The 15,015-nt window shown below is 41.4% G+C and overlaps 1 protein-coding gene across 2 annotated transcripts in view; it reads left to right on the top strand.

Moving 5' to 3' along the window:
- The window catches only part of PIGU (phosphatidylinositol glycan anchor biosynthesis class U), an 88,763-nt gene that overhangs the window by 21,227 nt on the left and 52,521 nt on the right, over nucleotides 1-15,015 (top strand). For both annotated transcript variants that reach the window (XM_032419494.1, XM_032419495.1), the window contains 4 exons: nucleotides 1,556-1,615; nucleotides 2,637-2,699; nucleotides 8,571-8,680; nucleotides 10,859-10,959. In XM_032419494.1, coding sequence (XP_032275385.1) covers nucleotides 1,556-1,615; nucleotides 2,637-2,699; nucleotides 8,571-8,680; nucleotides 10,859-10,959 — 334 coding nt within the window. The remainder of the gene's footprint in view (nucleotides 1-1,555; nucleotides 1,616-2,636; nucleotides 2,700-8,570; nucleotides 8,681-10,858; nucleotides 10,960-15,015) is intronic.

Here is a 15,015-nt window from a genome sequence, read left to right on the forward strand (position 1 = left end):
GCATCTGCCTTTGGCTCAGGTCATGATCCCAGAGTCCTGGGATCGAAACCCGCATCGGCCTCCCTGCTCAGCAGGAAGCCTGCTTCTCCCTCTCCCACTCTCCCTGATTGTGTTTCCTCTCTTGCTGTGTCTCTCTCTGTCAAATAAATAAAATCTTTAAAAAAAAAAAAGTAATTTATATTATATGCTAATTAAAGTCAAAGACCTATTCCATAATTTGTAGGTTAATCACTGAAAGAATAGTAGCTAAGTGTATGACCAGCAAACTAGTAGAGGAGAAAATGGAATAATAAAAGATGCAGAAGCAAGCAAGAAAGAGAAAATGGGACAAATGGAAAATAGAATAGTAAGATGGTAAACTTAAACACAAATACATCATTAATTACAATAAATGTAAATAGACTAAAAAGCCAACTAAAAGGTAACAGTTGTCATTAGGTTAAAGAAAAGTAGGGGTGCCTGAATGGCTCAGTCGGTTAAGCATCTGCCTTAGACTCAGATCATGATCCCGGGGTCCTGGGATCGAGCCCCGCATGGGGCTCCCCTGCTCAGCAGGGAACCTGCTTCTCCCTCTCCTGCTCCCTCTGCTTGTGCTCTATCTCTCTCTGTCAAATAAATAAATAAAATCTTTAAAAACAAAAAAGAAAAGTAATTATATGTTGCTTTTAAGAAACATATCTTACATATGAGGACACAGAAAAAAGTAGAACCTAAAAATATAGGAAAAGATATAGCGAGCAAACATTAACACAAAGAAGCTGATGTAGGGCGCCTGGGTGGCTCAGATGGTTAAGCGCCTTCAGCTCAGGTCATGATCCCAGGGTCCTGGGATCGAGTCCCACATCGGGCTCCTAGCTCAGCGGGGAGTCTGCTTCTCCCTCTCCCTCTGCCTCTCCCACTGCTCATGCTCTCTTCTCTCTCTGTATCTCTGTGTCTCAAATGAATAAATTAAAAAAAAAAAAAAATTCTTAAAAAAAAAAAAAAAGAAGCTGATGTAGCTATGCTGACATCAGAAAAAGAAGACTTTAAGGCAAGAAACTGTGAAAGAAATTGAATCTGTAATTAAAATCTTCTCTTAAAGAAAATCCATGCCAAGATGACTTCACAGTGAGCAAATTTTCCCAAATATTTGAGGAGGTAATAACATTAATGATATAAAACATCTCAGAGGACAAAAGGCGGGAAAACATTTCCCAATTTATTTTATGATTTCAGTAATCTTGGTCCACTGTGGAGTTCCCCTTGGCTATTCTGTATGGCTTAGAACTAGAGTTTACCTCATACCTTTAATATGCTTACAGTTCCTCAACAGATACTTAGCACATGTCATATTTTGTTCTCTTTACTCAGTTCAGCAGATATACCCCGTGGCAAAAATGATTCAGTGACACTAAATTATTCTCCCTCATATGTACGCTGGCCAACTAGCATAGAACAGTATTTCAGAAAAGAGAGATTTTTGCTGAAAGAATAGCTTCTTCCCCATTCCCTACACTGCAAACTGATAACGTAAGATTTAAGTTAATTTGTCTGTTTGCTTGTTTTTCTCCTACAGACTCCATTAATAATATACCTCTTTCATTTCCTGATTGACTATGCTGAATTGGTATTTATGGTAAGTAACCTTCCACATAAAGTCAATATGTATATATCTTTAGAGTCTTTTATCTTTTTTTTTTTTTAAGATTTTATTTATTTGTCAGAGAGAGAGACAGAGCACAAGCAGGGGAGAGGCAGAGGCAGAGGGAGAAGCAGGCTCCCCGCTGAGCAAGGAGCCCAATGTGGGACTCAATCCCAGGACCCCGGGACCATGACCTGAGCTGAAGGCAGCCGCTTAACTGACTGAGCCACCCAGGCGTCCCTAGAGTCTTTTATCTTAAGAAAAATATCTTTTAGGAGCTTAGGAGTCTCTGAGAGTATAAAAGCAAAAACCTATCCTTAATTTGAATTCAAGGAACTCTGATAGTATTATGGAAGTACGGGGAGTAGTCTCTGACAGTTGACCAGTTCCAATTCCTTGTACTTAGTTTCTGGACTATGTAGTCTCAAACTTTGTAGCACCAAGATTCTATGATTGGTTTTAATTGTGGTGCCAGTGTAGAGAGCATCCTGAATTTCCTAAGCATTCTGCCAAGAGATTCCATGCAGTGGACATAGGCCTGATGAGACTTTCAGGAGCAATAACCTTCAAAATTGAGTTGACAGGGTGGTTTTGAGAGAGAGTAATTTGAAACACTTGCCTAATGTAGGGTTGAAAATCTGGGTCAAGTCAGAGGCCCGCTGAAGTCTTCCTTAATCATTATAATGGCTGCTGTTTACTAAGGACTTACATCATGCTAGGCACTTGACATACATCAGGCCTGCAAAGCACTGGGTGTTATTCCTGTTTTACAGAAAACCTAAGGGACTTGCAATTAAAGAACAGATGTGGCACACCAGGCTAACAAGCCTTGATGGGTGTCAGTCCTCAGGGTTTTCTAGTCAAATCTCCCTGAAAGGCTTTATCTTTGGATGGTCAAAGTGAGAGTTGAGGTTCTGCCTGAGTTCATTACCAAATAGTCCACTACCATCCAAAAGCTGTAGGTCCTGGCAGCATTCCATCCCTCCTACACTAGTATTTCTCTTTCTCTTGACAGATAACTGATGCACTCACTGCTATTGCCCTGTATTTTGCAATCCAGGACTTCAATAAAGTTGTGGTAAGTAGTCAGTGGGTGGAGTTTTGGGGAGTCTTCTGGTCTCTGTTACTACAAAGAATCAAAGGTCATGTACTTAAGGATCCAACTGTTTAAAAATACTAAGTAGGAGTGAAGCTACTGGCCTGTTAAGCCAGCCCTGGAATGGTCAAACCCGAACCAAAGACAGCTTTACTAATAGATACAGAAAGGTCAGTTTCATCTGTGTAGCTTAATATCCATTCACCTGTGCAAGTTCAGACTTTCTGGAGCAGAGCTGAACTACAATAATATTAATGAGGACCCTTAAAAATCTTCTTTTCATGAATACAGCTTTTAACTGACTGTGTTATGCCTATCTGAGGTAAAATTGGATTCCCAATGTAGTTTCTGTTACCCTGCAGAGAGCAATCTTACTTGGAAAATTTGTCATGTAGTAAATGCCTGTAGAAAGTATTGATGTAAACTTTAGTCTTAATCCCTATGTGATGGCTAAGGGGAATGGTATATTGTGACCATTTTCGTTTTCCTGGGTTCTGAGAGAGTTAACAGATTAACCATATGCACTATTCATGTAGTTATTTTAAAAATTGGCTGCAGTCCTCCTTGATTGGTTGGGAGCCACTGAGAAGATTTAGACCGGAGTGAGAGAAGGCTGCATCCCTTTGGTGTTGTCTGTTTATCGTTCATTTTCACTTCTGTTGCCAAGTAATAGAACCAGAAGTAGCAGTCTGCCTTTCTGTGGCACTGGTCATTAGTAACAAAGCTGGTGAATTCTAGAATTATGGACCTCAAAGAGACTTATAAGATATTTAGATTGGGAATTTTTAACTTGGGGTCCATTTATAGGCTTAATAGGCCTATAAAACCCTTGAAGTAGGGTCACCTGGCTGGCTTAGTCGGTAGAGCTTGTGACTGTTCATCTGAGGGTTGTGAGTTCAAGCCCCGCAGTGGGTGTAGAAATTAGTTTAAAAAAAAAAAAGAACTACGTTTTAGAGACTTATCACTAAGACCCAGTGAGTGTACATCTTAAACCAGTGGAGCATTTGGGTCAACATAGATAAACCTAAGGGCATTATGCTAACTGAAGTCAGACAAAGACCAATACCGTATGATCTTACTTACACGTGGAATCTTAAAAAGTCAACCTGGGGGGTGCCTGGGTGGCACAGTTAGTTAAATGTCTGGCTCCTAGTTTCCATTCAGGTCCTGATCTCAGGCTCATGAGATCGAGTTTTGCGTCGGCACATGCTCAGTTCAGAGTCTGCTTAAGACTCTCTTCCTCTGCCCCTCCCCTGCCACACTCACACGAGTGTGCACTCCCTCCCTCTCTCTCTCTCTCAAATAAATCTTAAAAAAAAAAAAAAGTCAAACTGGGGAACCTGACTGGCTTGGTTGGTAGAGCATGCCACTCTTGATCTTGGGGAAGTGAGTTCAAGTGCCACATTGGGTGTAGAGCTTACTTTAAAATAAATAAATAAGGGGCGCCTGGGTGGCTCAGTCTTTAAGCGTCTGCCTTTGGCTCAGGTCATGATCCCAGGGTCCTGGGATCCAGCCCCGCATTGGGCTCCCTGCTCCTCAGGAAGCCTGCTTCTCCCTCTCCCACTCCCCCTGCTTGTGTTCCCTCTCTCGCTATGTCTCTCTCTGTCAAATAAATAAATAAAATCTTTTAAATAAATAAATAAATAAGTCAAACTCACAGAAACAGAGAGTATATTGCTGGTTGCCCAGGGGGTGCATTTGGGGGTGGGGGAAATGAGAAGATGTTGGTCAAAGGGTACAAACTTCCAGTTATAAGATGAGTAATTTCTAGATATCTAATGTATGGCATGGTGATTATAGTTAATACTGTATACTTGAAAGTTGCTAAAAGAGTTATCTTAGGGGGCGCCTGGGTGGCTCAGTCGTTAAGCGTCTGCCTTCGGCTCAGGTCATGATCCTGGGATCCTGGGATTGAGCCCTGCATCAGGCTCCCTGCTCCGCAGGAGGCCTGCTTCTCCCTCTCCTGCTCCCCCTGCTTGTGTTCCCTCTCTCGCTGTGTCTCTCTCTGTCAAATAAATAAAATCTTTAAAAAAAAAAAAAAGTTATCTTAGGGGTGCCTGGGTGGCTCAGTCGGTTAAGCATCTGCCTTTGGCTCAGGTCATGGTCTCCTCACAAGCTGAGGAATGCAGAGATAAATTAGCTCCACCCTGGAGATTTTTTTTTAATTCAAAAATTTCTATTGAAATATAACATGCATATGGAAAAGCACACAAGCATCTGTGTATAAAGTGATTAATGATCACAGAGACAGTGCACCTAGGTAATTACCTTTTAGGCCACTTTTTTTTTTTTTTTTAAAGATTTTATTTATTTATTTGACAGAGAGAGACACAGCGACAGAGGGAACACAAGCAGGGGGAGTAGGAAGGAGAGAAACAGGCTTCCCGCGGAGCAGGGAGCCCAATGCGGGGCTCCATCCAGGACCCTGGGATCATGACCTGAGCCGAAGGCAGACGCTCAACGACTGAGCCACCCAGGAGCCCCCCTTTTAGGCCACTTTTAACCTCTCCTATGGCAGCTTTATTTTTTTTATTTTTATTTATTTTTTAAAGATTTTATTTATTTGACAGAGACACAGTGAGAGAGGGAACACAAGCAGGGGGGGAGAGGGAAAAGCAGGCTTCCCTCTGAGCAGGGAGCCCGATGCGGGGCTCGATCCCAGGATCCTGGGATCATGACCTGAGCCGAAGGCAGATGCTTAACTGACTGAGCCACTCAGATGCCCCATCCTGTGGTAGCTTTATTTTTTATTTTATTTTTTTAAAGATTTTATTTATTTATTTAACAGAGAGAGACACAGTGAGAGAGGGAACACAAGCAGGGGGAGGGGGAGAGGGAGAAGCAGGCTTCCTCCCGAGCGTGGAGCCTGATGCTGGGTTCTATGACCTGAGCCGAAGGCAGATGCTCAACGACTGAGCCACCCAGGCGCCCCCTGTGGTAGCTTTAAATCTCCTCATTGTCAAGGCTGCTGAATATATCTAGAAATATTTATCTTTGGATTTTAAATTGTACGCTTTAACCTCATTTATTTTTATACTTTTAATATTTTCTTGGTGTGTGTGTGTGTTCACTTTTCCTTAGACTTTTAGCCATTTTCCTGTCTCTGACTGGATCCAGTGGGGATTTTTAAAAGGAATTTTTGTTGTTCTTCAGGGAGCTGAGTCAATATTGGGCCTGTGAGGCCAGGCATAATGGGGGCTTTGCTGGTGAGATTGGAGGAGACAAAAAGAGATGTAGCAGAGAATCTGGGGAATGCTGACCTGACTGCCCTTCTCTCCTGTAGACTCTCCTTTCATAAAAATCTTCCTGTTTCAAAGTATTTTGGAAGATTAGGGTGACAAGGAAGTACTTTTCTTTAGTTGTTGGCACAGTGTCACCTCTGTGTAGGATCTACACGTGCCTGTTGAGCCGCCCCCATCTCCTCCGGTAGTCCTGCTGGCTGGCTTCCAGCCTGCCAGTGGGTCTGCATTCCCACCTGTCTCTCTGGCTTCTTCTGGATCAACTCCCTGTTTCCTTTCAACAGCCTTCTTTGTGGGTCTCACCCCATCCAGGTGGCCACCTTTTTGCAGGAACTCCAGGACCCTTAAGCTAGCAGGGCCTCCTTCCTCTACCCCTGCTGCAGCTGTCCTCGCTAAGTGCTTTGTCTGTGGAGCCAGCCCCTCTGATAAAAGCACCTTAGTTTATATATTGTCTGTTTAATTAAACAGCCCCACCTGTGAATGGTAGTGTAACTCTTACTGATGATAATTCCCCCTGAACTCTCAGAGATGATCAAAGGGAGGTTTTTGAAGTTTGTTCAGGTTTTCTGATTAAGCCTCTATTTAAATCTGTGCAAGAAGTCTGGGCTTACCTGTATTCCTGTGATAACTCCTCAATTTTCTTTTTCCTTTTTTTTTTTTTTTTCAGAGAGAGAGAGAGTGAGCACAAGCAGGGGGAGCGGCAGGCAGAGGGAGAAGCAGGCTCCCTGCTGAGCAAGGATCCCGATGTGGGGTTTGATCCCAGGACTCTGGGATCATGACCTGAACCGAAGGCAGCCGCTTAACCGCTTGAGCCACCCAGGCGTCCCAACTCCTCGATTTTCTTTTGAACTGAAAAGCGAATCTTTAAAATTTTTTTAAAGCTTTCCATTTAAAAAAATTATGAAATATGTAAGACATGCAAAAATATGTAAAGAATAATACATACTGTGAACCTATTTCAGGTTCAAAAATAAAACATTACATGGGGCACCTGGGTGGCTCAGTTGGTTGAGTGTCCAACTCTTAGTTTCAGCTTAGGTCATGATCTTGGGGTTGTGGGATCGAGCCCTGTGTAGGGCTCTGCACTCTGGGGATTCTGCTTGAGATTCTCTCCTTCTCCCTCTGCCCCTCCTCCCCCTCATGTTTGTGCACTCTCTCTCTCAAATAAATAAATAAAATAAAAAATAAATATATTACACATATACTCGCCTCTGAAATGTTCACCTCTTTATTCTCCCTCTCACCAGTTCACACTGTAGTGGATTTAGTGTTTATTGTTCCCCCACAGGGCCTTAACTTTTGCTACTTTTGTATATATCCCTAAATAACATGTAGTATTATTTTGCATGCTTTTAACTCTGTGTAAATGGCACGATACAATATGTATTCTACACGTGCCTTTTTCATCATTAACTCTTTATCATGCCTAGTTAAGCACTCGCTACTCTGGCTCCCCTGTACTACTCTGTTTTATAATCAGTTGCAGCATTGGTTTTATGCTCTTGAAATAAGATTCTCTGACCATTAAATCAGCAAAGCTCCCCATTTTGGGTTCAGAGGCTTTTTCCATCTGTAGTCTGACCCATGTTTGCTTATAGGGTTGACTAACTTTTTTTCATTCTGGAGCACACCTATGAACTTGTTGGGACACACCAGGGGAAGGCAAGAGCTTTCCACCCCCACCTCACTCCCTCTAGACTATCCAGCTGCCCAGCCACACCCAACCGTCCTCCTTCCTTCATCATGGCCATTCCCCACTTCCTCTGTGGGAGTCAAAAACTTGAAACAGGAGGGCTTGGAAGAAAACCTGGGATACTGTGACATTCAGGGGATCATTTTACTTTGTATGAAAATATTTCACTTTGCTGATGGAACTTTGGAGTCCTTAGGCCACTCATGATTACTCTTTTTTTTTTCAAGATTTTATTTGAGAGAGAGAGAGCATGAGCAGGGGGAGGGGCAGAGGGAGAGGGAGAAGCAGACTCCCCGCTGAGCAGGGAGCCTCCATCTCAGGACTCTGGTCATGACCTGAGCTGAAGGCAGACACTTCACTGACTGAGCCACCCAGGCGCCCCAATGATAACTGTTCAGAATGGCTGAGAACCTTGCTTTGCCACTCAGTCATTCATTTAGCCATTCAGTAGATATTTACTGTTTGCTCACTGTACCAGGTCCTGGCAAATAAACATCATTCCTGCCCTCATGGAACTCATAGTCTAGTGAGGGAGACAGATATTAGTCACATAAATAAGAAAGTTGTAACCGTGAACAGTGCTATGAAAGAATGTTATAGGGAGATTTTACCTACGGAGGGGGGTGAGTGTGTCTTCCTGAGGAAGAAATGATTTAACTGAGATCTAAAGGTGATGTGGGAGCTAACTAGAGAAAGAGAACAGATTGTTCCAGGTCAAATGCAAAGGCCTGGGAGCATGAGGGTTACGGCATGTTCATGGTGCTAGAACCCAGAGAGTGAGAGGTGAGGGGACAGGTGGGTGTGAGGTGAGCCTGCACAGCTAGGGCCAGACCAGGTGGGGCCATGTGGGCCATGGAAGGACTGCTGTCTTCATTCTAAAATCAATGGGAAGTAATGTGTTTTGTCATTTCTTTTTTCCAGTTTAAAAAGCAGAAACTCCTCCTAGAACTAGACCAATATGCCCCAGATGTGGCCGAACTCATCCGAACCCCAATGGAAATGCGTTCCATCCCTCTAAAAGTGGCCCTGTTGTAAGTATTCTTTGACAAAACAGGGCTCAGTGCCAACAAACGCAAGGAAAATCTGATGAGACTTTCTCATGTTGTTTGTTGTATTTTTGGAGATTTGCAGTCTTAGTCATCAAGTACTTGCTGTGGTTCTGTTGCACAACTGGGGTTCTGGCCAGCAAAAGAGACAGAGCCATTCTGTTTCTGTTGGGACAAAGCCTCACACAGGGACATGCACAATCAACCCTTTACAGATGCTTTTTCATTCTATGCTGATCTGGGCTCCAGCCTACTTGTAACCAGTGTTTCAAAAAAAAAAAAAAAGTTCTTTAATTGTATATATGGATTGAATAAAATTCTGATCTTTATGTGGCCACTATTTTGAGCAGCTCCTATATTTCATGTACAATTAGTCCCCCATTTGTAGTTTAGAAAACTAGGCAAACAGACCCATCCCAGCTGGGACACCAGTATGGGAGAGTGGAATTTACTGAAGCTCTGTAAAAGATTTCTCGGGGAGTGCTCAGCGCTGCCAGTAAATTTAATTCTTTCAGGTTATTCCCATTTATATTCCGGAGATAGGCAAATGTGACAATTATTCAGTCAAACTAACAGTCACTGAATATTAATATACTAGCTTCAAAGGGATACACTGTAAATAAGACAGACAAGTTTCCTCATGGAAAAACCTGACCTTAGAACTTCAGAATTAGATGGGGCCTTGTGAGGGCAGTTTATTCAACCCTCTGCTTTGTGTTGAATCTCCTGTTCAGTGTTCCAAATAGGTGGCTGTGCAGCTTCTTCTTGAACATCACCTGCTATTTAGAAATGGCTTTTTTTCCCTCTCCCACCAAACAACTTTCATATCTATGTATTTCGGAAATATTGGCAGGAACTACCTAATAGAACCGGAGGTTTAGCAACATTATGAATCCCTTATGGACTCATATATCTCCTGGGGATACTTTTATAATAGTGGCAGCCATTTCTTTAAGGGTTGTGTAACAGGCCTAGCTGTAATTGTTGAAAAAAAAACACCAACAATTTCTGGGCCTTTGGCTATAGAACTGCTGATCTTACAGCCCTTCGAGGTATTGGATTTAAGGTCTTTATTGGTGAATAATAATTATAATCTGTCCCTGACATGCTGGTATGTTTCTTCCTATCTAATAATCAGAATTATGTAACTGGTCTCCCTTTTCACTCTGTCTGCCAGGAAACTCAGAGCCAGATTTAAAGCTGATTATTACAGTGCTGTAGAAAGACCCTTTGGTCTTTTTTCCCCTGGCCCTTATTTTTTTTCTATTTACGTTTTTCCTGGTCTTAATTTTTTATTTCTGTTTTTATTTTGCTATTAGCTTTTATTATCTGTTCTCATTTGAGCGGCCTCAAATCTTTTGTGGAAGCAGGATAGAAATAAATAAAATAATCATCCATTATGACTATAAAATTTCCCTAATCAGCATTTTAAATTCATTTCTCAGTCCATTCCTTTCCACCTCAGAAAAAGACTAGGTTTTTCAGCTTAATTCCTTCCCAGTGGAAGTTCAAGATGCCCTGTGAAGTTCTGTGGCAACCAGCTTGTGGAATTCAGCAGATACTTACCCTGTCCTGAGGGTCTGGCTTGGGAGATACAGCTTGACTACCCAGAGGGCTAACCGCAAGCTGCTCTGGCCTCTTGGAGGAAAGGGGGGGTAGCCTGCATCAGAGCTTGGGAGCCTGATTGAGGAAAAATTACTTTCCTGGTTTTCAGAGATAACTGTAGCCATTCCTAAAATATATGACTCTGTGGGAATTGGTAAAATTTTATCATTTATGATATCGGAAGTAATAAAAAGAACATAGGCTTTCGAGCCAGAAAGTCCGGATTTTGAATGTATTGATTAGCTTATGAAACCTTGGGCAAGTTCCTTAACCACTGAGTCTCAGTTTCTCCATCAGAGGACTAATGGTGTTGCTAGTTTACTGGATCTCTGTGATGATATACCATGTAGCACAGAATAGGCAGTGAATGTTCAGCATCTTATACTCATTGGTCCCAACCCCATTTCATTCTTTTACTTAAGAGAACTCATTTCTAAGAAGTTGTCTTCCCTTGAGTATGGTGTTAGTAAATCTCTTGAATTGCCTGCCTATGGTGGCCAGGACTCCCTGGTGCTTTGACCGGGATTACTAATGCCAACATTGTATGTTTTTCCCCAGCTATCTCTTAAATCCCTACACCGTCTTGTCTTGTGTTGCCAAGTCTACCTGTGCCATCAACAACACCCTCATTGCTTTCTTCATTTTGACCACGATAAAAGGTAAGGCTCCAGAGGAAAGCGCAAAGCTCAGTCCCTGATTTGTGCAGGGTTTTGTAATACTTCTGCTGTGGATTTTTTTTTTAAAAAGCAGTCCAACATATAAGAATATATTTTTTTAATTACACAAGTAATACAAGATTATTCTAGGAAATTTAGATAAGCTGAGAAAAAAATTAATTAAAAGATGCTGAAATCCTACTACTCAGAGAGTTATTATTAACACAGTTGGAAAAAAATAAACAATGGGACGCCTGCTTGGCTCAGTCAGAAGAGCATGCGACACTTGATCTTGGGGTCGTGTGTTCAAGCCCCGAGCTGGGTATAGAGATTATTTTAAAAAATAAATAAAGTTTGAAAAACAAACAGAAGAACTGAGAAAAAGCTTATGAGAATAGCAGCCCTCAGCCTCTCTTCCCATCCCTAGTTCAACTTCGAAAGAACTACTTTCTGGCTTTTGCTGGTATTTACTTCCATATTTCTTTTTTAAGATTTTATTTATTTATTTATTAGAGAGAGATAGAGAAAGCACAAGCAGGGGGGAGGGGGAGAGGGAGAGGGAGAAGCAGGCTTCCCACTGAGCAGAGAGCCTGGTGCGGGACTCGATCCAGGACTCTGGGATCATGACCTGAGCCAAAGGCGGACGCTTAACCGACTGAGCCACCCAGGCTCTCCTACTTCCATATTTCTAAGTAAGATCTCATATTGCTATTTCCTGAATTATAAATTTTAGACATTATTTATTGCATTCCTCTGCTGGGAGATAAAGATTCAGCTCTTTTGTATCATCACTTCCCCTTTACCTAATTTTCTTAGAGAAGTTGTATCACAGGTTTGATTAATCAGTAGTCAGTACCTATAGTTTATGACTCTGTATGTATTATTCATTGTTGGTCAAAGTAGTAACTACTTTTTCTTTCTTGTATAACCTTTTCTTTTTCCTGGGGTTAATAATTATCTTTTTTTTTTTTTTTTTGCTTGTTTTTTTGTTTTTGCTTAGTCTTTTTGTAACAATCCCTTTCCCCCAGCTGTTCTGCTAGACCTATCAAGTGCAGTTTTTAAAAAATGTTTAATGCATCAAACAGTATATCAGTTCCATTATTTTTCTGAAGACCTCTCTCACACATCCTCCATCCTGCCCCAGTTCTGCCCTCTTTGTTTTCTGGGCCTGGTGCAAAGCTGTTGTACTGGGACTTCCCTTTATAATTCTCCTGTGTCGTTTCCCTTTTTTCCTGGATTCCTTCTCTCCTTCATTGATTTTTTCCTCCGTTTTGCTGAAGTATTTCCTCTAGTAGTTTCCAAAAAAAAGGGTGTATGAGGGGCACCTGGCTGGCTCCGTCAGTAGAGCGTGCGACTCTTGATCTCGGGGTTGTAAGTTTGAACCCCATGTTGGGTGTAGAGATTACTTAAAAATAAAAATCTTAAAAAAAGGAGTAGGTGTATGAGATACATATTTTGAGTCATTCTTTGTCTGAAAAATGTCTTTATTCTAGTTTAGCACTAAATAGTTGGGACAAGGTATAGAATTCTAGACTGGAAAAACTTTTCCTTCAGAATTTTGAAGGCATTACTTCACTGTCTTCTAGCATCCTGGTTGCTATTAAGCAGTTTGATGCCATTAAATGTAATCTAATGTTTTCTGAAAGATTCAGTGTTTTGAAATTTTATGATGCCATGTCTTGACATGGGTCTTTTTCCATTGATTATGCTGGGCACTTGGTAGGCCCTTTCAGTTTAGACACCAGTGTCCTTTAGTTCTAGAAGGTGTTCTTGTACTAGTTTTCAAATTCTATTTTCTCTGTCCTCTTGTTTGGGACATATATTGGATATTGGCCTTTCTTGACTGATCTAATTGGCATTTTATTTTCAGTGGACTTTTCCATCTTTTTTGGTGACTTTTGCTGGGACACTACTATGTTTTTATCTTCCAACTCTTCTACTGAATTTTTAAATTTTTTAAATTTTATATATATATATATTTTTAAATCTGTTTTTATATTCTTATGTTTATTTTTAAATTAAACTCTATGCCCAATGTGGGGCTTGAACTCATGACCCCAAGATCAAGAGTTGCATGCACTACAGATGAGCCAGCCAGGCGCCCCAAATTCTTTAATTATATTTTGAAGTTCTTTCTTCATCTCCAGTTGTTTCTTTGAAGCATCCTATTATTATTTTATCACCACAATATCCTTCCCTTATCTCTTGAGTTTTTGTTGTTGTTTTTTTAGTTTCCATCAGTTCTACACATAGTCCCTTTGTCTTTCTGGCCCCCCCCACCACCTTTTTCTTTTCCTGTTTGATTTGGGTTCTGTCTTTCACATGGGAGGGTTTTCTCTTATTTATAATCTTTGGCTGTCTGTCTTTTACTTAAAACTGGCACTAACATGTTCATTTGAGACCCTGTGAATGGGCAGAATCAGTCTTACCGAAAGGAGATCAGGCAGTGGGCTGGCCTTTTATCTTGAGGTATCCTTAAATGTCATTTATAGGTTTTCTTTTTCTCTGAAATGATTTAGGTTTTCTAAAGAAGAATCCGATGTCCTGCCTAAGGGTAATCAAGATGGATTTTGCGTGGGATGGGGGGCTCATGTGACCAACTGCTAGAGTTGAGAGAACAGGAACGGGTGATGTGGCTGATTACAGTATAAAGGGTTTATGTAATCTCATTACACTTCCCCTCAACCCATTACTGTGCATAGTATCCTCTAGACCTGTGCCTCTTTAGTGAGTGTTCTCTAGAACTGTGGTCTCGGGGGGTGGAGTAGTAGGTGGAAAGATGGGGTATGTAGGGGTTGTCACTTGGCTGCACATAGATGAGATGTGACCTGGGGTTCTGACTGGTCTGTATACAAACTTTCAGCTTGATTTCCATCTCTGTACCCCACTTTCGATAGTACCTGATGTCTTCAAGGTGCTGAATTTCTTGGAAACTCTAGGGGGTGAGTTGGCCTGATTTTTATTGCTGCTCCTCTCTGCAGGCCATTAAACTGTAATTTCTTCCATGTTGCTCAGTCATTTATCCCTCTTCCACCTGTTTTATGTTTCTGCTATTGTATTAAACTTTATTTTGCTATAATCTCCTCTTCTTTTTGTTTAAGACAAGTTTTATTCCTTTATTGTCATTTTAGTGAGGTTTTTGGAGGGAGAGAGGATATACATGTGATCAATCTACCAGTTTTAACAGGAAGTCTGTTAGCATTTGGAGTATATATTTCCAGATTTTTTTCCCCTCTTTTTTCTTTCAGACTTTTAAATACTGTTATTTAACTATTGCCACAAAAATGTTATTTAACAGGGGCGCCTGGGTGGCTCAGTTGGTTAAGCAACTGCCTTCGGCTCAGGTCATGATCCTGGAGTCCCGGGATCGAGTCCCGCATCGGGCTCCCTGCTCGGCAGGGAGTCTGCTTCTCCCTCTGACCCTCCTCCCTCTCATGCTCTCTGTCTCTCATTCTCTATCAAATAAATAATAAAAATAAAATCTTAAAAAAAAAATGTTATTTAACAAACTACTCCAAAACTCAGTGGCTTAAAGCAACAATAAGCCTTTACTTGGTTCATATATCTGAAAGTCAGCTAGGGATCAGCTGATCTAGGTTAGACTTGTCTAGGCAGTTTGTTGGTTTCACTGGGGGCTCATTCATGCATTAATGGCTGGCTGTAGTTGGCTAATCTAGGCTGGGCTCTTCTCCACATGTCTGTCATCCTCCTGGACCAGGGGACTAAATTAGGCATGGTCTTCTCATAGTGATAGCAGAGGTACAACTGTGAACAAGCCCGATCAGGCATGCACTTTTTAAGTTTCTGGTTGCATCACACATGCTAACATCCTGCGGATCAGAACAACACATGGCTGAGCTTGTGGTGGAGACTTCCATCCTGTCCACAATGGGAGGACATTGCAAAGTTATATAACAAAGAGCCTGGACATAGGGAGGGGTGGAGAATTGGGGTCAATAATATAATCTACACATATATTAATAAACACCTAGCCATGTTTAATGGCTACATACTATTCTATTGTATGGATGAAATGTGTAGAAATTTTTTTTTTTTTTT

The sequence above is a fragment of the Phoca vitulina genome, unplaced genomic scaffold (genome assembly GCF_004348235.1).
Source record: "Phoca vitulina isolate PV1807 unplaced genomic scaffold, GSC_HSeal_1.0 scaffold22, whole genome shotgun sequence".
Classification (NCBI taxonomy): Eukaryota; Metazoa; Chordata; class Mammalia; order Carnivora; family Phocidae; genus Phoca; species Phoca vitulina.